The sequence below is a fragment of the Helianthus annuus genome, chromosome 14, assembly GCF_002127325.2.
Source record: "Helianthus annuus cultivar XRQ/B chromosome 14, HanXRQr2.0-SUNRISE, whole genome shotgun sequence".
NCBI classification, from domain to species: domain Eukaryota; kingdom Viridiplantae; phylum Streptophyta; class Magnoliopsida; order Asterales; family Asteraceae; genus Helianthus; species Helianthus annuus.
Genome location: NC_035446.2, coordinates 121810705 through 121836001, shown reverse-complemented (window position 1 = coordinate 121836001; position 25297 = coordinate 121810705). Strand labels below are relative to the sequence as shown.

The window sequence follows — 25297 nt, the reverse complement described above, 5'->3', positions numbered from 1 at the left end:
TTAACCAATTCATTGAAGCTTGAGTATTGAACGAACTGTTGTCCGATCGAACTATCGTCCGATTGGATTACTCTTCGGATCATGAGATACTTGACTTCAACACTTAATCGATTTTTCACATGTTCGACGCACTAGGAGTGCCACCCAATCGAATAGCCGTCCGACCAGGTGACACCCTTCTGAGAACTTGTTTTGATGGAGTACCTAGCCTATCGGGTTGCCGGCCGATCGAACGACCGTTCGATCGACCGACCTGAAAGGTAAAGATACTTCAATGTTTTCAAATGCTACAACGAAAACTTCCAAAGTCAAACCATCATACACAAACACATCATTCTCAAAGGAAGAAACAATCCACTCGAACAGCCATCCGATCAGGCTCCCGTCCGACCGGACAACTGTCCGAACGGACTGTCAACCGAACGGTCAGCCGTCCGATCGGACTACCGTCCGATCAACCAGCTGTCCGATCCATCAACACTTGTTTCCGTTTTACGCGTTGCTTATCATTATACTATCTAACTATTCAGGCTAACCCTACTCTCAAGCGCTCCCTTCAATCCATCAATCGCTGTGAGTATACTCGAACCCTTTTTGCTTTCGCACTTTTGGGTGCTACATACGTTACTTATTCTAAATCACAATCGAACACACTACGCAATACTTTAAACGCTAACCGTTATCGCATGTATTACGTGACTAAATGAATGCTTATTGTTATGTTTACATGTGGAATACTGTCTACCTGCCTTAATGACGATAGTACTAAGTTTGGACTCAGAACCCGTTCACACGGAGGTTGTTAAGGATAATTACTTGCATGGATTATGGTGGTAATCATGTATTGCGAACTGCCCTGGGGAGTCAACCCGCAGTCACTGGTATGGATAGATCCATGTCGATAATTAACATGCTTCGTTTTCCTCTGTGTACGTGCTGGTTATGCGTAAACTATTTTGAATTCTATTATGCTATTATCAAACTTGTATGCTCACCTTTACATTTTATGTATTGACTTTATTTTAACGTATGTGATAGGTGTTTAAGATGCTTATCTGCTAGGAAAGCGAGGCTAGAATAAAGCTCTAGAGCCCAACAAATTGTTGTCTGTAGTAGTCAAATTTTGGGTCTCTAGAAGCAGATAAACAATTGCTGTATTAAAATCTAAGTTGTCGGAACAGAAACATTTTCCTGGATTTTGTCTGTAATAATTTGTTTACTGTTTGAGATACGGTATGGGACGTATTATTTAAATTGAATGGTAATGATAATTGTTATGGAAAGTTCTGGACAATCTATTTCGCTCAGTGCCGCGCCCCGATGATTCCGCCATCGGTTGGGGTGTGACAGATTGGTATCAGAGCCATAACTATAGGGAATTAGGTTAGACACGACCTAGTCCGGGTCGATGTCTTAGAAACCTAGACTATAGTTAGGAACCAACAGACCAAGCCTATGTGCTATATCTCGTTATTCTCGCTTACACAACACTATCACCGCACAATTATTCAAAATCAAACAAGTAAATTGATTGAGATTAGGTGTGGAAACCGCAAACTCTCGATTTAATTACTTGTTTGATCTGTATTTATCTGTAAAACGCGAGAATTCGCGTTGGACCAGGAGTGAAATCCATACTTTAACGCGAATTTACGCCGCCATTTTATTCAAAACCAGGAAGGAGTTGCTAAGCCAGGGGTGAAACCCAAACCTTGGTGACTTATTCCGCTTTACAAAAACTCTCACCAAAGTCTCGACGGACTCCAACGACCTGAACTCACGAGTATGGCCTAGGGACTGCGTGCCGAATGCCCAAGAATCGAGGCAGAGGCTGATCCCGAAAGTCGGAATATGATGACAAGTCCTTGAGAATCGTCGAATCGCTTTGGTCAGTCGATGTCTAATAACCGCCTACGATCCATTTCTCGATTTTTATGTGTTTCGATTCTGAGCCCGCAACTGTTGACTCTGATAATTCGTCGATTTTATGTGTTTTAAATGTATTTACCTGTTTATGTGCTTTAAATTTTGGGGGAATTATTCTATTTTTGCATTCACTTCGATCGATACGCACGACTCGCACTGCACTACTATCTCAATACGCCAACAAGTCGCTACAATACGGATGACCTTATGCCACGCTATACGATTATGCTATAGTACTCGATAGGCTATACGCGATTGCTATATTCGAATGACGCGCGAACTTTGAATAATAGGTTTCTGTATTTTGACTACTTTTGTGTGCTGATAGGAGGATTACGTGATATTATGTGCTTCTGTGATTCTGTGCTCTACGTTCTTATGTGCTTCTGTGATTATGTGAATCTGTGATTATGTGCCTATGTGTTTACATGATACATGTCTTGATGTGTTGCTAAGCTTTAGTAAGTAGTAGACGTGTGAGGTGAGATTCGATTATGATGTGATGAGTCCTGTGATGATGTCTGTTGCAGACAATGTCATCTGGATCCCGTCACCTACTTACCCGCCAAGAAAAGAGAGACAAACGTCTTGCTGCTATCATCGGTAAACAAGTAGCAAAAGCTGTGAGCGATGTCTATGAGAACGTCAGCAAGTCACCTGAGGAGTCAAGAACTGAAGCTCCCAAAGATGCTACCAAGACTGTTTTCAGCTTCAAACAGTTCAAGGCATGCGGACCAAAGGAATTTACCGGAGAAGATGGCCCAACAGCTATGTTTCATTGGTTCGATTCCGTCGAAGTCACTCTGCGCCAAAGCGGCTGTCCAGAAAATCTCCGTACCCTAAACGCAACCGGCGTCTTCCAGTCCCGCGCTCTAGACTGGTGGACGGCCGAACGAAACAAACGCGGGAATGATGCAGCTTATGAGCTAACTTGGGAAGAGTTGAAAGCCATTATGATGGACGAACTCTGCCCTCCCCACGAACGCCAAAAGCTGGAGGACGAGTTTTGGAACATTAAGCAAAAGGATGGAGACAACGCTGCCCTAACTGCTCGCTTTAAGCAGCTCAGCATTATCTGTCCCGATCAAGTCTAGACGCCAAACATGGCCATCAAGAAGTACATTCGAGCACTACCCGATTGTGTAGCCGATTTTGTTCACGCCGCGAAGACATCATCAATTGAAGAGACTTACTTACTTGCCACCGAGATCAACGACAAGCGAGTAAAAGCTGGTTTTTGGGATAAGCCCTCGAAGTCTCTGCATCAAGCTACCACTGCACCGACCGCCGACACCGCCACTACTCAACCATCAAAGTCATCACGCCGCAAGAAGAAGAACAACAACAGCAGCTCTAGCAACAAGAACTGTGCTGTTACTACTACTGCTGCTCCTCTGCAAGCCGTACCGGCTCAGCAGCAGTCTCATCATCGACCAGCACCAGTTACTCATGCACCGCCAGCAAAGCGTGCATACACAGGCCCCCACCCGCTCTGCCCGACATGCTCATATCATCATCCGGTGGGTCTCGCCTGTCGTTTCTGTGCTCATTGCAATCTGTACGGTCATTTCACTGCCAACTGTCGCTATGGTCCCCGTAACACCCCAGCACAAGCCGCTGCTCATCAAGCTCTGCTCCCGGCTCTGCAAGGCCATCAAGCAACTCAGGCACCCGCGGTCAATGCCCGAGTTTGCTTCGCATGTGGTGACCCCAACCACTTTGCGAACATGTGCCCCAACAGGGTCATGAAGCAGGAGCCCCAGCAACACCAGCAACAGCCTCAGTAGCAGCAGCAGCCCCAGCAGCAGCAACAAGCCGCACGCGCCAGAACTTTCAACATCAATGCGCGCCAAGCCCAGACCGACAACAACGTGGTCAATGGTACGTTCCTTGTAAATGGTATTTATGCATCGTGTTTGTTTAATACTGGAGCCGATAATTTCTTTGTGTCGTTCGAATTTGAAAAGCTCCTTAGTCGTGAGCGTTCTTATCTGCCCTCGTCAGTCGATGTTGAAGTCGGTACTGGAAGAACCGTCGCCGTCAATTCTGTTCTCCATGATTGTACTCTTGAGCTCAACAATCACATCTTCCCAATCGACCTTATTCCGATGCAACTCGGAAGTTTTGACGTCATAATAGGCATGGACTTTCTTCGTGAAAACCATGCTGAAGTTGTGTGCTTCGACAAGATGATTCGATTCTCGCTCGCGAATGGGGATTTACTGTGTGTCTATGGCGAAACTGCTTCGAAAGGTCTCAAACTCATGTCCTGCGTCCAAACTAGCAAGTATCTCTGCAAGGGATACAGAGCTTTCTTGGCCAACATTGTAGTAGCGGAGAAGGAAAAGAAAAGGAAGAAAGAAGTCAAAGACGTCCCAGTGGTCCGTGAATTTCCTCAGGTGTTCCCTGATGATCTTCCTGGACTACCGCCAAGTCGTGATATCGACTTCCGTATCGACCTCATTCCTGGAGCTAACCCTGTCGCCAAAGCTCCATACCGACTCGCGCCGTCCGAAATGTGTGAACTCTCGAATCAACTCCAGGAATTACTTGATAAAGGTTTTATTCGCCCAAGCACCTCTCCTTGGGGCGCGCCAGTCCTCTTCGTTAAAAAGAAGGATGGGTCGTTCAGGATGTGCATCGACTATCGAGAGTTGAATAAGCTAACCATCAAGAACCGCTATCCCCTACCTCGCATCGACGATTTGTTTGACCAGTTGCAAGGTGCTACGTGTTTCTCAAAGATCGATCTCCGTTCAGGCTATCATCAACTACGCATTCAGGAAGAAGATATACCCAAAACCGCTTTTCGCACTCGCTACGGCCACTACGAGTTCGTTGTTATGCCTTTTGGCTTAACCAACGCACCCGTGGTCTTCATGGATCTGATGAATCGCGTGTGTAAACCATACCTTGACCGTTTTGTCATCGTGCTCATCGACGATGTCTTGATCTATTCCAAATTGAAAGTCGAACACACGCAACATCTATGTTTGGTTCTCGAACTACTCTAGGGGAATCAACCTTATGCTAAGTTCTCCAAGTGCGAATTCTGGTTAGGGGAGGTTCAGTTTCTGGGTCACATCGTTAATAGTCAAGGTATTCATGTCGATCCCGCGAAGATTGAAGCAATTAAGAGTTGGATTACGCCTAAGAACCCGTCTGAAGTCCGTTCTTTTCTCGGACTAGCGAGCTATTATCGACGATTTATCGAAGGATTCTCAAAGATCGCTGTGCCGCTTACCGCCCTTACGCACAAAGACAAGTCTTTTGTTTGGGGAACTGAACAAGAGTCTGCTTTCCAAACCCTCAAGCATAAGCTTTGCAATGCTCCTATTCTAACATTGCCCGACGGGAACAATGGTTTCATTGTCTATTGTGATGCTTCCAACCTTGGTCTTGGTTGTGTTCTCATGCAACGAGACAAGGTTATAGCTTACGCATCTCGACAACTCAAAATCCACGAGAAGAACTATACAACCCATGATCTCGAGCTAGGCGCAGTTGTTTTTGCGTTAAAGATTTGGCGACACTACCTGTATGGTACCAAGTGTACGATCTTCACCGATCACAGGAGTTTACAACACATCTTTGAACAGAAAGAACTTAATATGCGTCAACGCCGATGGGTAGAACTTCTCAACGATTACAACTACGAGATTCGTTATCACCCAGGCAAAGCAAATGTCGTTGCCGACGCACTCAGCAGACGGAGTTATTTGCTCAACATTCGCAATACCCAAGCCCAACACGATCTCGAAACCCTCATCCGCGAAGCCCAACATGCTTGTTTTAATGAACGCACCTTGAAGAAGGAGAGAATCTATCACGATGGAGCTCAGCTTGTCAGCAAATCGAATGGGATCTTCTATTTTCTAGATCGAATTTGGATACCTAAGCGGACTGAATTGCGAAAGATCTTGATGGACGAAGCCCACATATACCGGTATTCTATTCATCCCGGTGCCGATAAAATGTACCAGGATCTTCGTTACAAGTACTGGTGGCCGGGAATGAAAAGAGATATCGCTCTCTACGTTGGGAAGTGCCTGACCTGTGCAAGGGTCAAGGCTGAACATCAAAGGTCCTCTGGCTTACTCGAGCAACCCCCAATCCTTATATGGAAATGGGAGAGTATAGCTATGGACTTCATAACAAAGCTTTCGCATACGTCATCAGGTCACGACAGCATTTGGGTTGTTGTTGATCGTTTAACCAAATCAGCCCACTTTCTGCCAATACGAGAAGACTACAAGGTGGAACGATTAGCCCGAATCAACACCGACGAGATCATTTGTAATCATGGGACGCCTCGTGACATCATCTCTGACCGTGATGCTCGGTTTACCTCACGATTGTGGGAAACGTTTCAAACTGCTCTTGGCACTACGCTTAACCTGAGTACCGCATTCCATCCTCAGACCGACGGCCAGACTGAGAGAACGATTCGTACTCTTGAAGATATGCTCCGTTCGTGTGTCATAGACTTCGGTGGTAATTGGGACAAATACATGCCGCTAGTCGAATTCTCGTATAACAACAGCTATCATACCAGCATCCAAATGGCACCATTCGAGGCTTTATATGGAAGAAGATGTCGATCGCCTATTGTGTGGCACGAGATCGGTCACTCGCAATTAACCGGTCCTGAGATATTGCAAGAAAAAACTGACAAAGTCCTCCAAATTCGAGACAACTTGTTGAAAGCTCGGAGTAGACAGAAAAGTTATGCCGATAGACGACGCAAGCCCCTTAAATTTGACGTTGGCGACTACGTACTCCTAAAGGTATCACCTTGAAAGGGTGTGGTCAGATTCGGCAAGAAAGGGAAACTGGCGCCTCGATATGTTGGACCTTTTAAGATTTTGGAAAGGATCGGAAAAGTCGCCTACAGACTCGAACTACCGGAGGAAATTAGTAACGTCCACCCGACTTTCCATGTGTCAAACCTCCGAAAGTGCCTGGCTGAGCATGATTTAATTGTACCTCTCGACGACCTTCAAATAAACGAAACACTGCACTTCGTGGAAAAGCCTGTTAAAATCATGGATCGCCAAACCAAGCAGCTCAGATGCTCGCGCATTCCTATTGTGAAAGTCCGATGAGAAGGCAAACGAGGGGCAGAGTTCACTTGGGAACTCGAAAGCGACATGAAGGCGAAGTACCCGCAGTTGTTTAAGTGAAAGTCTAGAGAGAGAAAGTTCTCCAAAGTGATACACGGTGTTGTGCAGCTTTCAGCCTAATTTCGGGATGAAATTCCCTAAACATGGAGGCTGTAACACCCCAGTGTTTCGAAAGTCAAAGTCAAAGTCAAGATTGAAGTCAAAGGAGGAAAAGATCGCTAATAGCAATCTGTCTCTCCTTGCTCAATCCCTGTTTGACTTCTTTGACTGTAGTTAGATTATTTTTATGTTTTTACGTTAGTAGTATTATGTGGAGTAATTAATTAAAATCGAAGTAATCGAATGTTTATCGCTACGAACCGCTTTACGACTGTGAATAATAGGAAGTAACAATGCGATAAAGTTAATTAAACGCTAATCGAACTAATCTAATCATCATCGAACTCGAAACTCGAATATCGCAATGTTGGTTATTGTTATACGTGTAGGATCGTGTTCCGACCCGAACGAGTTGATCAAAAGAGTTTTTACCCAAAACAAGAGGCGGAAACTAATGTTTCGGTGCAATCTCAGTCGTATTGACTTTAAACTGTTGTTTTTATTGATCTGCAAACGTTTTACAAGCCTGACAACACTTCGGCAGCACTTCGTGGCTAACCGGAAGACAATCGTTATGATTTCGCTCCAAGGAACACCTATATATAGTCGGCCTGATTTCGCTCGAACACATACAAGCGGAATCACATTACGAGCGGAATTAGATGTTAACCTTTTGGGCGGAATCAATCTACAGACATTACGGGCGGAATCATCATGTTAAGTGGTTTCGCTCCAAATGCCAATATGTCATTTGGAGAGGAATCACCTTTAAATGTTGTATCTTGGATTTTGTGCCCTATTCTAGCCTATTCTACACAAGACTCGATACAAGACGTAGGCGACAGACGGATGCACCAACAATCTCCCCCTCGGATGTTGACGGAGTCTTCAGTGTCGAGTCTTCAATTGTCGAACCTTCAGTCTTTATCGGTCTTCGTGCTTCTCTCTGAAATGTTCTTCATTGTAAGCATCCTTAATCAATCTCTATCATCAACAAAACCTCTCCCTTGAATGTTGAATCTTTAATTCATTTGCATCGGCAATCTCAGAATCAGAACCTGGCACTTTGTTCTTCAGACTCTCCCTCTCAATCTGCTGGGATCGTAGTCTGGAAATCACAGGTTCAAGATCGTTGCCTGGCTCTTATCCTGCAAGTTCTCTACCACATACATAAGTTTCTTAAAGTTTAAATCTTTAAAATTTTGAAACTATTGAAATAAACATTCAAAATGATTTATTCTTTGAAAATCACTTGAAATCATAACATTTTCACACACTCTCTCCTAAACCTATTCATCTAGTTTAGCACTTGGAATTTCGAAAATCAGCTTTTCAACACCAGTTGTCGAAAATCTTTTTGGATTTTACAAAATTTATGCTAAAACACACTAAAATCTTTTTGGATTTTTGAATAAAAGAAGATGCAGAAATGAAATATTTACAGACAATATTTTTGTGAGTTCGTACAAGAGGATCATATCAGTTTTTGAGACACATCACCAACACCGTTAAGCTAGATTTCATTTTAAGTTCTAAACAATTCACCTAGATTGTCAGTATGTTTGTCCACTAAATTTTCACACAAAGTTCAATTGATTCGAGATACGCTATTAGTGTCTTAATGACTTAAACTTATTCGCGTGTCCCACCACTTGAATATACTCCCGTATCCAGATCCCAATATTCAGTCTTACAGGTGAGTATACCACAGATGATATCTGTAAAGGGGTTAAATTGCGAGGGCCATGAGAGCTCAGGTCGATACTTCCGTATACGCAGAGAGATGACGGCTTTGACTTTTGGTGTGTCCCCTTTAGAGGATCTTTTCTTCAACAGCAATGATTATCAATTTTATTGTTTAATCATAATTGCTGAGGGCTTTCGCTATGTTTCAAGAAATTTGCAGAAAGTATTATACGGGGACTAGGTCAGAATTTCCATTCAGCGAAAGTCCCGGTATAATACCCCAGATATCACTGAGTATAAAGACCTAGTATCTCAGAAAGAGGGACCTTTCAAACAAGATTTCAGGGGTTACCTATATATCCAAGAAGTTGTTCCCCACGAATTAAGCAAGTTTGAAATTTAAGTTTATATCTCGTCACAATCTACTAAATGTGTAAAAACCTACTGACACATCCGCAGTGAGATTGTTTATCACATTTTGACTTTACATATCTTTAGCGTGTTGTGATAGTCCACTGATGTACTATCATTTCCTCTTTTATGCAACAAAAACTCATTTTTCATTTTATCATGTTTTTGGTTTTTTCAAATTTTCTAATGTTTTTGGATTTTCTAAAAATTTCTTACTCCCCCTAAAATTCAAAAACATTTAATGAAATTGAAAACAAACTGTACAGAACATGATAACTGATATCGAATTACCTCAAATCTCCATCCACTTGGCATAAACAATCAGAACTCCCCCTCACAACAAACTATTTTCCCATTAAGATTTCAAAACACTTAAGTTTGTTTTAATCAGAATGGTTTTTCCGGAAAATAAGTTCGTTTACCAACCACTTGTAGGTTTTGGGGTCATTTCATCACATTGTTTACCAATCTTTTAAATGATAGTTAAATCAAGTTCAACTTAATGACCTTGATTAACCACTTGTAGAATCTATGATTGAACCACTTGTAAAATCAACTATCAAACATTTTCAACCTATTACCATCTGATGGTTGAATTCTCAAAGTGTCGATTCCTACTCCACACTTACCAACCTGGGAGTTCCGGCAATTCACACTTCTCAAAACAAATTTTTCAAGAAAGATGCCGATTCATGCTCCGCGATTACCAACTTGGGAGCTCCGGCAAGTCAGGTTTCTATTCAACGAAAAATATATCCACCCAAGCCTGACCAGCCTTGGGTGTAATCTTTTCAGTCTCATTTGGGGTTATATCTTTCCTTTTAGCTTGATAAAACTCTTTTACCCCTTTAGCCTTCCCCTCAATCATCTTACCAAAAATGTTTTTCACAGCAGGGTTAAAGGCTTTTTCAACATCCAATTCTTTCTTTTTAGGAAAGAATTGACTTGAAATTTCAATTTTTCCGATTTTAGATTTTAAGTTTTTAGCACTCAGTGGTGGAAAATTCACATCATCCACTGTCAGAACTTTCTTATCATCTTTCACAACAACATGCGGCTCCTCTGATTTTATGGAATCAGATTCATCACCAGAACTGTTTCTTGAACCCTTAACAACCCATTTTTTATTTTTCAAATTATCTTTTCTTTTTAAGGCATTCTTTGAATATTCTCCCACTTCAAAGGTTGAATTTTCAAAGCCTGTAAAATTTTTGGTTGTAAGTTCAGTTTTCTCAACAATTTTCTCTTTCAGTTTACCAGAGACTTCCTGTTTTGGTTTCTAGCAATGTGCCCAACAGTTTTGCACTAAAAACAGGTTCTTGTTTCTGTCTTTTTCTGAACAACATTCTTCTTCAGTTCTTCTTGCTTCTTGGCAAGGAACTCTTGATCCGTCTGCTTTCTGAATGCTTGCTCTTTCTCAGCCTCTGTCGTTTTTCCTGAAACAAACACAGTTTTTGGTTTATAAACTTTTTCATTTTTATAATTTTTCGTTTGATTAAATCCAAGACCTTTCTTTTTGAAATTACGATTATGGTTTGGTTTCTTTTGGAAACTATAACCACAATTGTAACCCATTTTCTTGTTAATTCTTTGTTGGTCTCTTGAAGTATATTGTTTAGGTTTTTCAGAAAGATTTAAATCCTTTATTTCAGAAATATTAATTTCTGTGATTTTGAAAACCTTTTTTATCATTTCAAATCTAACACTTCTTATTGGAAAAATCTCATCAGAATATAACTTGTCAGAATCTTTCAAAGTATATGCTACTTTGATCGGTTCGTCATTCAAATTAAATTTTGATAGCAAAAATTCTTTATCATAAACCCGTTTGTCCTTTTTGATTGTTGGCTTTGACGTGTCGGACTCAAACTTTGACTCGGGTTTTGATTCCTTTTTAGACTCTTCAACGTCATCTTTATCCAACACCTGATCGACCACACTTTTTATCAATTCGGACTCATGATCAGTGTCAGACGATGTATACGTGACATCAATATTTTCTGGCAAGTTATCTGATGGCCCAGACTCCCATTGTAAGTTAATTGCCTTTTTAACTCTTTCGGAATTTGGATTTCGAGGCGAATATCCATTTTCGACCGGGGGCGGACATCTATTGTAGACCACACTTGGTTTCTTACCAGAAATTTTCACTTCATCTTTGTCTTCTGTCACAGATTTCTTTTCTTCCGAAGTCTTTACTTCTTCAAATGTCTTCAATTCTTCTACAATCGGATAAATCCTGTCAACAACAAAAGTAGAACATGAGTAACTTTTTAATAAACTGTTAACGCATTCAGTTTCAATTCTTTGTGTTGCCAATTTCAATTCTAACTCGGCACACTTCTTTGTGTAGAAACTGACATCATCAAGCTGTCTCATGTAAGCTCCTTTAAGTGTGTTCAATGCTACAGCTTGTTCACTGTTCGACTCAGTGTACTTGTTGATTTCTCTGTTCAAAGTATCATATGATTCTTTCAATCTTTTAATGTTGTGTAGCAATTCGTTGTTTTGTTTGATCAAAGAATCACAATTTAAACATTTTTCAGGAACTTTGACTGCTTTAGTATCAACTTTGATTTCAAATTCCGGAACTTCTTTGACTGTTCTGCTCAATTGAAACATCTCAGCTCTTCTCTTTTTCTCAGCTTCAGCTTCAGCTTTTAATCTTTCTTCTTCTTCCTCTTCTTCAATCTTTCTCTATTTTTCTTCTTCAGCTTCTCTGACTTTTCTGCATTTTTCTGCCCATTTCATATCGTAAGCATTAGCAATAAAAGCTTTAACATTTGACTTCTCTTTGGCCATGAATTCTTTGTCTGGGCAAAAATTGTCCCAACTGAAACCTTCAGCCAACTTTTCATCTTCTTGATCTGTCAAACACACTTTGCTTTCCATTGGAATATACTTATCCCAACTAAAATCACCATCTTTTCCTTGATTAACTAGACACGCTCTTTTTAAATATTCAATCACACATCTCCCATGTGCAGTTTGTGCCTGATGTGGTGCTTGTTGTTGTTGTTGATACGGCTATGGTGTGACTTGATGATAAATCGCCTTTTTGTGGTAGTCGTTGTTTCCGAAAGGGTTTTGAGCTCCACTCGCTTCTCGATTTGTGTATTCCCTCTTGAAGTGCCCCTTTTCCCTGCAACGAAAACAAGTAACTTTAGACTTATCAAAACCTAAAGTTGACACATGAGCTTCGCGAAAATCATCTCTGCCTGTAATTTGTTTGAACTTTTTAGCCCGTCGCAACACACTAGCCATGCACCATTTAATATCCATCAATTCCATTTCCTCGACATCGATTTGATCATAATCCTCTTTCGTGAGCATTGGATTACCGATCCTTCCTGCAACTAATCCTCCATAGGATTCAAGCACTGTAAACAACAAAGACATGTGGCTTTTAGCAACTTCCTCTGTATAGTTCTAATCATTTTCAAGCTTTAAGGCAATGTTGCATTGAAGAACTTTGCCACTTTTTGTTGTAGTGAACTGAGGATCATATGTTGGAAATGAAGAGAATCCTGTTGTGCTGCTTGAACCCTGAGATGATTTTTCAGAAGAACCTTTTGCATTGTAAGCTGTTTCAACCTTTGGAGATAGATTTGTCTTTTCACTAATTCCATTTTTGAAATACAGACTAATGTCCTGTTCTCCATCGTAGTTCTTCATCCTGGCAATCTTTCGCTGCTCCATCTCTTGAGCTTCCAGGTGTTTGATGAACTCTCCCAGTGTTAGCTTTTTATATTCTTTTCTGTTGTTTCTCAGCATCATCAGAAAAGTTCCCCAGATTTCATGTGGTAGTGCATCTGCAAGTTTTTCAATCAATTCATCAGTATCCTTTTTAATGCCAAGTTTCGACATATTTCTCACCAAGTTACAATATCTTTCAATAATTTGCTTGGTGTTTTCAGATTTTAAACCCCGAAAAAGATCAAATTCTTTCTTCAGGAGAGACATCTTGTTTTTAAGCATATCATCACTTCCTACAAATTTTGCTTCCAATTCAGTCCAGATCGAATATGCACTTCCATCATGTTGAAGCAAGATTAAAATGTCCTCTTTAATTGCTTGCTGAAGCAAACTCACCATCAATTTTTCATCTCTATACTTCTTTTTCTCATCAGCACTCATATCTCTGATTGTTTGTTGAATACCATTCCTTGTGGGCCTTACATATGGTTCTTCAGTATGTTCCCATGCATCTAAGTGATAAGCTTCAACCCAATTTCCAAAACGTTCGGACCATGCATTATAATCATCAATATTCAAGAGCTTAGGCGGTTTCTGTGAAGTCCCGGTTTCATTTTCAAGTAAAGCACTCTGAGTAATGTTCATTGGTCCAGCAAAGGCATTATAAAATTCGTTGTCCATGTTTTAAATTTTTCAAAAGTTCACAAAATTTCAAGTTCGAGCGAAATCAAAATCTGGAGCGAAATCACCAAGTGCCGTTCGAGCGGAATCAACAATCAAGTTGATTCAAGCGGAATCTCTGTTTTAAAACTTTGAAGCGGAATCACGAAGTTAGTTCAAGCGGAATCTCTTTTGATGACCTGCTGGAGCGGAATCAAGAACAAACTTTGGAGCGGAATTACCAACTATCTTTGCAGCGAAATCACTTGAATTTTTGGAGCGAAATCACTGTTCTGAGCGGAATCAACTGAAATCTTCGAGCGGAATCAAAATCCAATCCGAGCGGAATCAGCCAAAAGTGTTGCTGACGTCATCCTGTGCACGATCAATTTCGAGCGGAACCTCAAGAATTTTTAGTTTTGGATTGATTTTAACTCTGAAAGTTTCAAGGGTTTATCAAATCATGATTACGCATGTTCTGAGAAAATTTTAGCCTGTTTTACCGTAAAAAAATTTCAGTTTTTAGAAGAAGGAGTAGAAAATCAGAATAAACACAGCTGAAATGGCAAGAACTCTTCCTCCTGAGCTCTGATACCACTTGTAGGATCGTGTTCCGACCCGAACGACTCGATCAGAAGAGTTTTTACCCAAAACAAGAGGCGGAAACTAATGTTTCGGTGCAATCTCAGCCGTATTCACTTTAAACTGTTGTTTTTATTGATCTGCAAACGTTTTACAAGCCTGACAACACTTCGGCAGCACTTCGTGGCTAACCAGAAGACAATCGTTATGATTTCGCTTCAAGGAACACCTATATATAGTCGGCCTGATTCTGCTCGAACACATACAAGCGGAATCACATTACGAGCGGAATCAGATGTTAACCTTTCGGGCGGAATCAGTCTAGAGACATTACGGGCAGAATCATCATGTTAAGTGGTTTCACTCCAAATGTCAATATGTCATTTGGAGCAGAATCACCTTCAAATCCAGTATCTTGGATTCCATGCCCTATTCTAGCCTATTCTACATAAGACTCGATACAAGACTTAGGCGACAAACGGATGCACCAATAATATGTGTGTGTGTGTGTGCCTTATGTGTTACTTTTGCATGTTTACTTTATGTTATGTGTAGTAATCAATCGAATCGCAATCGAAACTCAATCAAACTCAATCGAAATCGAATTATGATAATTGGTGGCGAAAAGACAGCGCGAAATATAGATTCTTGTATGTTAGATATAGTAATTGGGATTAAAAGTAATTTGAATAGGAAACTCTATCGAATTCTCATCAATCGCAATCGAGATCGAAATATCAAAAATCATCGCACCAAACACTCGAATCAGGCAGCTGATCAATCAGGCTACCAGCCGATCGAACAGCCAGCCGATCGGACAGGCTGTCCGATCGTGCTGACCGACCGATCGGCCAGCCTTTACCTCTTTTGGCATCCTATAAATACCCCTGTCATTGTTAAACTTTCTACTTTTGGAAACCTTTGTCCGACCAGCAGGCTCAGCTCACTTTTTCTCAGATTTCTCTCAATTCCGGTAAGATTTCGTCCTAAATCTTGTACTTTCTTGATCTACACGCACTCCTACACCTTTCTATCTTTCAAATCTTAACTTTAAACCGTGAAATCATCAAGATTCAAGTGTTCTAGGATGATGTCATCATGGGTTCTTGAAGAACTTCATGCTTTGGCCTCAATCCACCAAGAATAGCTTGGATCTAACCGATTTCCACATAAACAAACAAAGATCCTTCATGGATCTAAACATATTCACGGTAAAAAGGGATTGAAAGATGGTTTTCCAACTTTCTTTCAACTCTTTTACACTCAATACCTCCAAAACCGATAGGAACGGAGCTTGTGCCGACTTACTAACCATTTCGGTGGTTGCGTGACTCAAGATCCGGAATCTATCCACGAGGTTCACCGATTTCGGGTTAAACGTTAAACGCCGCCTCGAACCGTTCACCAACCGGATTTGGGTGATTCCTGTCCGAACAGGAGAACCAAGTAAAGACGAGGTTTCTGTTGTTTGACTCGTTGTCAAAATACCTCGATAAATCGACAAACAATCAGAACAACCAAGTGTTAGACGAACAGGCCGACCAGGTCAGGGTGCTGACCGATTGGACTGCTGTCCGAACGGACAGCCAGCCGATCGGACAGTCAGCCGATCGACTGGCCAGCCGATCGGCTAGCACATGGTCCCACGCTTAACCAATTCATTGAAGCTTGAGTATTGAATGAACTGTTATCCGATCGAACTACCGTCCGATTGGATTACTCTTCGGATCATGAGATACTTGACTTCAACACTTAATCGATTTTTCACATGTTCGACGCACTAGGAGTGCCACCCGATCGAACAGCCGTCCGACCAGGTGACACCCTTCTGAGAACTTGTTTTGATGGAGTACCTAGCCTATCGGGTTGCCGGCCGATCGAACGACCGTTCGATCGACCGACCTGATAGGTAAAGATACTTCAATGTTTTCAAATGCTACAACGAAAACTTCAAAAGTCAAACCATCATACACAAACACATCTTTCTCAAAGGAAGAAACAATCCACTTGAACAGCCATCCGATCGGGCTCCCGTCTGACCGGACAACTGTCCGAACGGACTGTCAACCGAATGGTCAGCCGTCCGATCGGACTACCGTCCGATCGACCAGCTGTCCGATCCATCAACACTTGTTTCCGTTTTACGCGTTGCTTATCATTATACTATCGAACTATTCAGGCTAACGCTACTCTCAAGCGCTCCCTTCAATCCATCAATCGCTGTGAGTATACTCGAACCCTTTTTGCTTTCGCACTTTTGGGTGTTACATACGTTACTTATTCTAAATCACAATCGAACACACTACGCAATACTTTAAACGCTAACCGTTATCGCATGTATTACGTGACTAAATGAATGCTTGTTGTTATGTTTACACGTGGAATGGTGTCTACCTGCCTTAACGACGATAGTACTATAGTTTGGACTCAGCACCCGTTCACACGGGGGTTGTTAAGGACAATTACTTGCATGGATTACGGTGGTAATCATGTATTGCGAACTGCCCCGGGCAGTCAACCCGCAGTCATTGGTATGGATAGATCCATGTCGATAATTAACATGCTTTGTTTTCCTCTGTGTACGTGCTGGTTATGCGTAAACTATTTCGAACTCTATTACGCTATTATCAAACTTGTATGCTCACCTTTACATTTTATGTATTGACTTTATTTTAACGTATGTGACAGGTGTTTAAGATGCTTATCTGCTAGGAAAGCGAGGCTAGAATAAAGCTCTAGAGCCCAACAAGTAGTTGTCTGTAGTAGTCAAATTTTGGGTCTCTAGAAGCAGATAAACAATTGCTGTATTAAAATCTGAGTTGTCAGAACAGAAACATTTGCTTGGATTTTGTCTGTAATAATTTGTTTACTGTTTGAGATACGGTATGGGACGTATTATTTAAATTGAATAGTAATGATAATTGTTATGGAAACTTCTGGACAATCTGTTTTGCTCAGTGTCGCGCCCCGATGATTCCGCCATCGGTTGGGGTGTGACATATAACATGCCTTAATTGGGTTCTAAAGTAGACCAAATGGGTCAGAATCGAAAGTCAAAGCAAAAGTCTAAACTGTTTGATCAAATGGGCCTAGGACGCATAGGTTATTTTATAACACGGTGTGGACCTGAAGGGTATAACCATATAGTCCATAAGGACCCTCGTCATACCATGAATTTTGCCTTAGTGGCAGATTTAGCCCCCTCAACTTATATTCAACTTTAATATATGCAATATTGGCCTCTTTCCTTTCATATAGTTGGGATTAGTTGAAGATTTGAGACATGTGTTAATTAGTATATTCAGTATGGGTCCCTCTCTCCTTCCACATAGTCGGGATTAGTTGGAGATTCGAGACACGTGTCATTATATAATTCGAAGAAAATTTTTTGGGGTATTACAAATAGAATCTGCTGATCTAGATTCATCTGATTATACGGTAAGGATCTTACAATAACAAAAACGAGTTTTCGATCTAACAACCCCAATAAAAATTGGAAACTAATAAACGACCCCCATAGAATTGCGACCAAGAGGGTTTTTTTCTTTATCCTTCATCTAAAACATCCGAATATATTTACCAAACAATCTTCATTTGTATTTTTTTAATTTATGCATTTCTATTGACAATTGACATATTTTTGTTATTTTCTAAGTTTAATTTGATTTCATCTTTTTATCATGTGACCTGACACAAAATGAAAAAGTTTATACATAGCTTATTGCATCTTTTTTTTTTTTTAAGTAACGGGTTACTCCGGTGATTTTCTGTACGTTTAGGGGTTTCCTAAAAATACAATTGTTTTCCAAGATATAAGAACGATTGCAAAGGATGCTAATTAACAAAGGATTATTAGATTTTATCACCCTCAACTATTGGCTATTGGCCGCTGCCACCCCCAACTAACACTTTGACGTCCATCACCCCCAACTTAACACTTAGTGTGTTCTGTCACCACGTCGTTAACCGATCACTAACTTTTGATCATGTTACTACACTTTTTGGGGTGTCATAGGGATCTTAGGAAGGTTTTAGGGATCTTAAGACACCACCAAAAGTATAGTAACAGGATCAAAAGTTAGTGATCTGGTGACAGAACACAATAAGTGTGAAGCTGAGGGTGGTAGGCGTCAAAGTGATAGTTGGGGGGTGGCAGCGACCAATGGCCGATAATAAAATCCAATAACCCATTAACAATAATACTTGTATGAGGCGTTATTAACTTATTATAATCCTCATGAACGTAAAAAAGTGAACCTTTCCCATTATTGATCCTTTCCCGTTATAACGTTGCATGCATGCATGCATATTATAAATTTATATCCCAACAAAACATTCACCAATATATACATATAAGATCCGAACTAGATATATTGATAGCTTTGAAGTATGTATATGATCAAACAAACAAAAAATTTATTATTTTTAACTATTGACCGGTTTATGTGAAGTCTGAATGTCTGGTCTCCATCAACTCCAGGAGTGAATTAATGATCATAATTTTGCATGATGTGATCTTGAAATAAGTATTATTAGGCAATCATAAAAATTTGTCTTCTTTTCGATTTCAAAAGGGGTACTTATTATCTAGAGAGAGAAAGAAAACGGGTGGTGATGTTGCGTGATTAGCGTGATAGAAGGAAAATATTTGGGTGGCCAAGGTGAACAACACGTGATATATATATGTGCATATGTATACGTAAATATATTAGTGGTGTATGTATGCATATCATGGTGCTTTCAGAACCTGCAAGAATTTCATGACTTTGCATGTAGATTAAATAAATGGTTTGCTACTTTAATTTAGGTTTTTAAGCGTCTGGTTTACGGTTTTCCTTTTTTTAACTGTAACTTTTGATGCATTAATTGTATATATTTTTATAGGGGAAGGTTCATTGGGGAACACTAAAAAAACGGGGAACAGCGAGAAACCGACTCAAATGAACTTTGATTGAACTCATTCCAGCGGCGTTGGAACCGGCTCGTCGAACCCTAACTAGGATCTCTTAACCCTAAACCCTAAATCATAACCCATAAACCTAAATATATTAGGGTTTGCCTTTTAGGGTTTAGCTTTAGCTGTAGCGTTTAAGGTTTACCTTTAGGGACGCTTTAGGGTTAGCTTTAGGTTTACATTGAACCCCTCTTTTACTGTTTTCCAAACTGTTTTGGGGTGAAACACATGTGCCTACCTGTTACTTTCATGTTTTCCATGTTTTCACATCATATACCTGCTACGTTCGTTAGTACATATTAGTACATGATTTCACTACATTTCATGCTATGTATGCCCATTGTGTGCGTACTTAGTACATTGCTTTACAATACATTTCATGCTATCTGCATACATAATTCAAAATCACACTACGATGACATATATAAAAATAGTGTGAGGTTTATTGGGGAACACTAAAAAAATGAGGAATAGTGGGGAATTGACTTAAACGAACTTCGATTGGACTCCTTCTAGCGGCGTTATAACCGGCTCGTCGAATCCTAACTAGGATCTCTTAACCCTAAACCCTAAATCATTAGGCGGCAGGCCGGTGACAACTTTTTTCGTGACAAATATTCCTGGAGGCGTAACGCGGTCACTTCTGTGGACGGCGTTTCAACCGTACTGTAACACCTCGAAAATTCCTGTCCAATTGAATAAAGACACGTGTCCTCCGTGACAGACATGTCAGAAAAACCGGATTTAATAAAGAGATATGTGGTAGGATTTCTAATAAAAAGGGGCGTCATGTTATTTAAAATACCTCTGAACGACCCAAGGGCGACACGTTATTAAATCACCTCTGAGCGACCCGAAATTTTTATAAATCCCAAGATCCTTAAATCAATTGATGATCATCTCATTTGATAACCGGTTGCCCTCAAATAAATAAAGTTCCATCTTTATTAAGGGCTATGGAATTATAGGTTGTTACTACTCATAAATTAAATAAAATTCTTATGAATAAGAATTGTTATAAGCTTGGCCAACTCCTATGAAAGTCCAAGACTCACTTCTTTGAATCTCCGTCAAAATACAAGTCCCTTAATAGGTTGATATGAATGGGGAACATGTAAGAAGAAGTAAGGCATGCAATGGCTGGTCTTGAAGGCCCCACATCTGAAAAGAGACAGCATGTTTCGGGTATTGTGGTTGCATGGTCAAGACTTAAAAGTTTGCAAACTTTTGCCTTCTGGCCATCGCTTACGGACCGCAAGGCCCTTGGCTTACGGTCCGTAAGCAGGGTACCTGGGAATGTTCCGCATGGATCGGTTACGGACCGCAAAGCCCTAGGCTTACGGTCCGTAAGGTGGGCACCTGAACCATGTTTCAGTAAAGTCTGTTACGGACCGCAAATCATGTAGCATACGGTCCGCAAGAGGTCCTTACGGACCGTAAGGCCTCAAGCTTACGGTCCGTAAGACCGTCGCTGGCAGTATGTTTTGGACAGCTGCCTGTCCAGCCCTTTAACCGACTTAAAACGTAAAATTCTGATTCTATGGGCTTCCTAGGCAGAATATAGACCCTTAGGGACATTTGGGTTGATCTTGTAACTACCCTAGACTTGCTTGTCAAGATCTTGGAGCTTCTAGTTCACTATATAAAGAGCTTGAAGTGTGACCATATGAACTTGCTCATTTGTAACTTTGGCTAAAAGCTCTCTGGAACTCCTCTGGTCACCAACACATTTTCTTAGGCTCTCTAATCCATCTTAGGACTCTTGTAAGTGTCCTTAACCATCTTTAATCCTTTATAGCTTAGTTAATTAAGTAAAAGTCAAACCGTCGTAATTAAGGTTTGACTTCGTGATTAAGCATAATGTGCTTTGTCTAATCACGAATTAAAGATACCTTTAGGAAGGTAATTAAGTGGGTAACAAACCCTTGAAAGGGTATTTCCAGATTCCCACTCTAAGCATGTCAATTGTCGAGTCAAAGCTAATTATAAAAAGTCAACAGAATGCTTAATTTCGGATTAACGCATAATTAGCAATGTAGGTTGTATGTAACCTGTTTGAACATTAATATAACTTGGTAATAAGTATAAGAACATGTTCCAACATGTTCAACTCGACAATTTTCTGTTTAGACCCGGTTCGGAACCGAAAGTCGCATAGTTTGACTTTCGCTTTGACTTTCAGTTCTGACCCATTTTAGTCAAGATTAAAAATACCTTAGAGCTTCTTTTGAACCTATTAACATGTTAGTATATCCTCCTGTGATTGTACAATGTGGTTCATTAGATATCTTGTTCATATGCATGTCTCCGTTAAATGCCCATATGTTGACCATTATGCCCGAATGTCCAAAAATTATAAATTTTGAAAATGTAAAGGGGTAGACACCTTAGTTACTGAAATATAAAGTTGTCCCCAAAATTTGACATCAGTTTGAGGTCTAGATTAAGAGTTATGCCCGTTAGCGTAATTAGAAGCTTTCTTAATAAATAATTAGCGTATTTAGCACATAACCTATCTAAACCCAAATTTTATACCAAAACTTTATACTCACTGTTATATAATAATATTTTGGGAATTTTAAAGATTTTTATTCATTTTTAAGCTGAGCATAACTAGAGGTTCTAAGCTTATTTCGGCTTATGCCGGTTTTACCCTTTACGGTCATAAAATGAGTTTTACATAACCTTCTGACCCAAACCTTTTTCTACTGATTTGTTATATTAAATATGATATTTTGAGCCTTCTGGAAATATAAAAATATCAGCTTTCCTTTTAAAACCCGGAAATGGCTCCAAATCGCCTTTTTAGGCATTTTTACGACATAGTATATGTCAAAACGAGTTTATATATAAAAGGTCTAATACCTACTGATATATTTTATAAAAATATATATTATAACAGTAGACTAAAGTTGGGAACTCAGATTTTCCGTTTTTACCCTTTTAGCTTATGTAAAATTACCAAAATGCCCTTATGAGGCGTAAATGGCGTTTAAAAACATTTGGGGCGTATTTGGACATACCTTACTGATATTACAATATGTTTGGTGCATAAAACCTCAGAAAACTTGCATATGACTTATATGGTTACTCGTTACGCACTTTCGCGTTCGGATCGGCTTATGTGACTAGTTCACGCATATTAGCCGAAACGGGTCAAACCATATCATCTAAGTCTCAAAATTCAGAATGTGTTTAGTTTACCCATATTATACAAGTATCCAAGCTTGTAGGGTCTAAATCACATTCCTTCCCGGTTTTCGCATTCCTCGCGATTAAACCATATTTATTCTTCGGAACTAACCGGTCTAAGCTTAGGCTATGTTAAAAGACCCGTTAGGATTCTAATAGGTTATTATAACCTTCTTTCCAGAATAGGAGCCCAGTAAAAGACACGTGCATTTTTGAAATTGTGGTTATACTTGCTCAGGTAAATACTTTTAACTTATTTTCCCTTATACGGGCTTGGGGGTACGGTATATAAAATACCGCTTGGTCGGGCGATTGACCCCATCTCATTAGTAGTTGGGTATTATCAATGGGACCCGTTTAAAAAACTTGGTGTTGTTTGTTTTTATGCCTTTGGGAGCTTAATGACCATGTCCCGGATATCCTTGGCATGATTTTTGGCCACGACCTTGACACCCGGGTGTAGGCGTACACCCGGTATTATGTCCATTATTTTTAAGGTATTAACGTTGGCTTCCCGCCGCGAACTTATACCATGTGGTGTGTCATTTAACCTTAAACCCGATACGACTCGGGCGACTGAACGGTTAACAAACATGTAAATCTTTTACAAGTTTAACTCTGATTAAATATTCCCAAGTTATAAAATGTTTTGTGCCTTGTGCATTTAAAACCAATTTTTAAATATTTTCAAAATGAGTCAGTTAAATTGTATTTACCAGTGCAAACTGACGTATTTTCCCCAAAAAGATTAAGTGCAGGTGCTATGCGCAATAGGCTGGTTTCTCCTTAGCATCGTAGAGTCTCGCAAGCTTTTGGGATGCATATATCTGTTGAACAATTTCTTTCTTTTTCTTCGATCCGCCATGTGGATCTATTTTGACTGGTTGTGATACTTGATATTACAATTAATAGTTGAAATAAATCTATTTTCATTTGCTTCCGCTGTGCAAAATTTAATTTGTGTTGTTTGACATATGATGATATCAACTACGTCACGAAATCCCCCACCGGGCCCACCGGTGACACGTGGAAATTAGGGGTGTGACAGGTTGGTATCAGAGCCAACACTGAGTGAATTAAACACTAGCCTTTTGTGTTTAATCTCAGTGCACAAATTGCGCATTCTTCGAGTTCCAAGTCTAGACATTGAACATAGGACAAACTCTGAATTGTTTTATTTTTTTTGAGTCTTTTATTATATTGTTGTTGTTGTCTGATTATCGTATGCAGGTCATCATGCCACCCAGATTTCTTCGCGGTAGAGGCAAAGGACCCATGTCAGGACATGATCACGAGGCCGGGCCGTCGCATCGACGTACTCCTTCCATCACCATGAGCACCAGCCCGCAAGAGCCATGGAGGCTCTATGTCGAACCAGGAAGGCGATCAGTATCCCTTAGCTCCTCTCCTTCGTACCAACACTCATTTGGGCCCCATTCTAAAAACGAGCCCAACAACCAGCCGCCAGCTTTCATACCTCTTCAGAGATCCAATTCTCACCATTCTTTTGGCGACCCAACACCCGTTTTCCAAAGCCGATTTAACCCGGCTAACCTTTTGCCAGAACCCGTGGGTTTTAACCCACTTGGGCCGGAAGACCACTTCTCCGGGGATAACAATATGGACGAGGATACTGACCCTATGGAGCCTGCTACGGGGACGCCCAACCACCCGATAGAGATATCTGACGGATCGTCTTTCCACGGATCGCCTTATCGTGGTCCAGACAGCTACGAGGAGAGGTTCCGAAACATTGACTGGTATTTCACCCCGTCTGAACACTCGCATCATCAGCAGCAACAGGATCCTTCGGTGGGTCAACAGTTTGTGGCAGTCACGCCGCCGCCACCACCGCCAGTGGAGCAGCAGCCGCCTCCGGAGCCACCAAGGCGGAGAAGGTCTAATGCACGGATGTCTGTGCGAGGTGGAGTTCGAATCAGTACTCCCCAGCCATCAAGTGGCAGCCATTATCCGCCACTTCAGGAGGAAGAGGACCCATATGATGGTGGTCCGTCAAGCCCTATACCAGATGTTAACTCAGTACCTGTGGTACCACCTTTGGGTTTCGATAACCCCATTCCTGCGTATGCTGGGTCAGCAGCATACAACCCATTCGAGCATCCGGCGCACACCCACTACAACTACAACTATGGTTATGCGGAGGTAGATCCGTATCAAGTAGCTCGGGACTACAATGCCCTTCATCCTGAAGGACCATATGGAGGGCCATGGACTACTGGTTACCCGACTTATGGGTACCAGCATCAGCCACCTCCTCCACCGGTGTATCAGCCGCCACAGCCACAGATTCAGCAGGAAGTCCTTGAGAGGCTAAACCAAGTTGAACAAGAAGTTCGTGAAGACCGCAGAGAGCGGCAAGGTTTCTTCAAAGGGCTATCAGATTTGCTTAAGGGGAAGTCGAAAAGGAGGGGTCATTGAAAACCCTTGTTATTTATTTGTATTGTAATTCAGTCCCTGCGTGGACTTGTTATTCCAGTATTCAGCTCCTGCGTGAGCTTGTGGTTTGTATTCTGCTCCTGCGTGAGCAAGTTTGGTTAGTTAACCCCTGCGTGGGTTTTGTTCTTGTTTCCCGCCCCTGCGTGGGCATTTCCATTTATTTTTAGTAGAAGTCCCGTTTGGGCAATTGTTGTACTGGTTTAAGACAATATCGTGAGATGATTTAATTAAGTTTTCATTTTATTAATTGCATGCATAAAATATGAAAATAAATGAAATATTTAAAAGGATCTTCCATTATAATTAATTGGTAAAATCTAAAGTGAACCAAGACCTAGCCTTATAATTTATAAAACAAGGCCAAGATGGTAGTTCCATAATTAGGTTAAGATCCATAATTAACATCTCAATTTAGGACTATTCTGCGTTAATTACTAAAAGAATCTTAGAGGTAAAACCTAGCCTTTGTGTTATTCAAACCTGGCCAAGATGGTATAACCCACATAATAGA

The 25297-nt window shown here is 40.8% G+C and overlaps 1 protein-coding gene across 1 annotated transcript in view; it reads left to right on the top strand.

The window, feature by feature from the left end:
- LOC118486546 (extensin-like) overlaps positions 1-24768 on the top strand; it is a 41438-nt gene extending 16670 nt beyond the window's left edge. Inside the window, exons 2-3 of the mRNA XM_035983063.1 lie at positions 23560-24152; positions 24270-24768. Of these exons, the coding sequence (XP_035838956.1) occupies positions 23560-24152; positions 24270-24768 (1092 nt within the window). The remainder of the gene's footprint in view (positions 1-23559; positions 24153-24269) is intronic.
- The last annotated feature ends 529 nt before the right edge of the window (positions 24769-25297 follow it).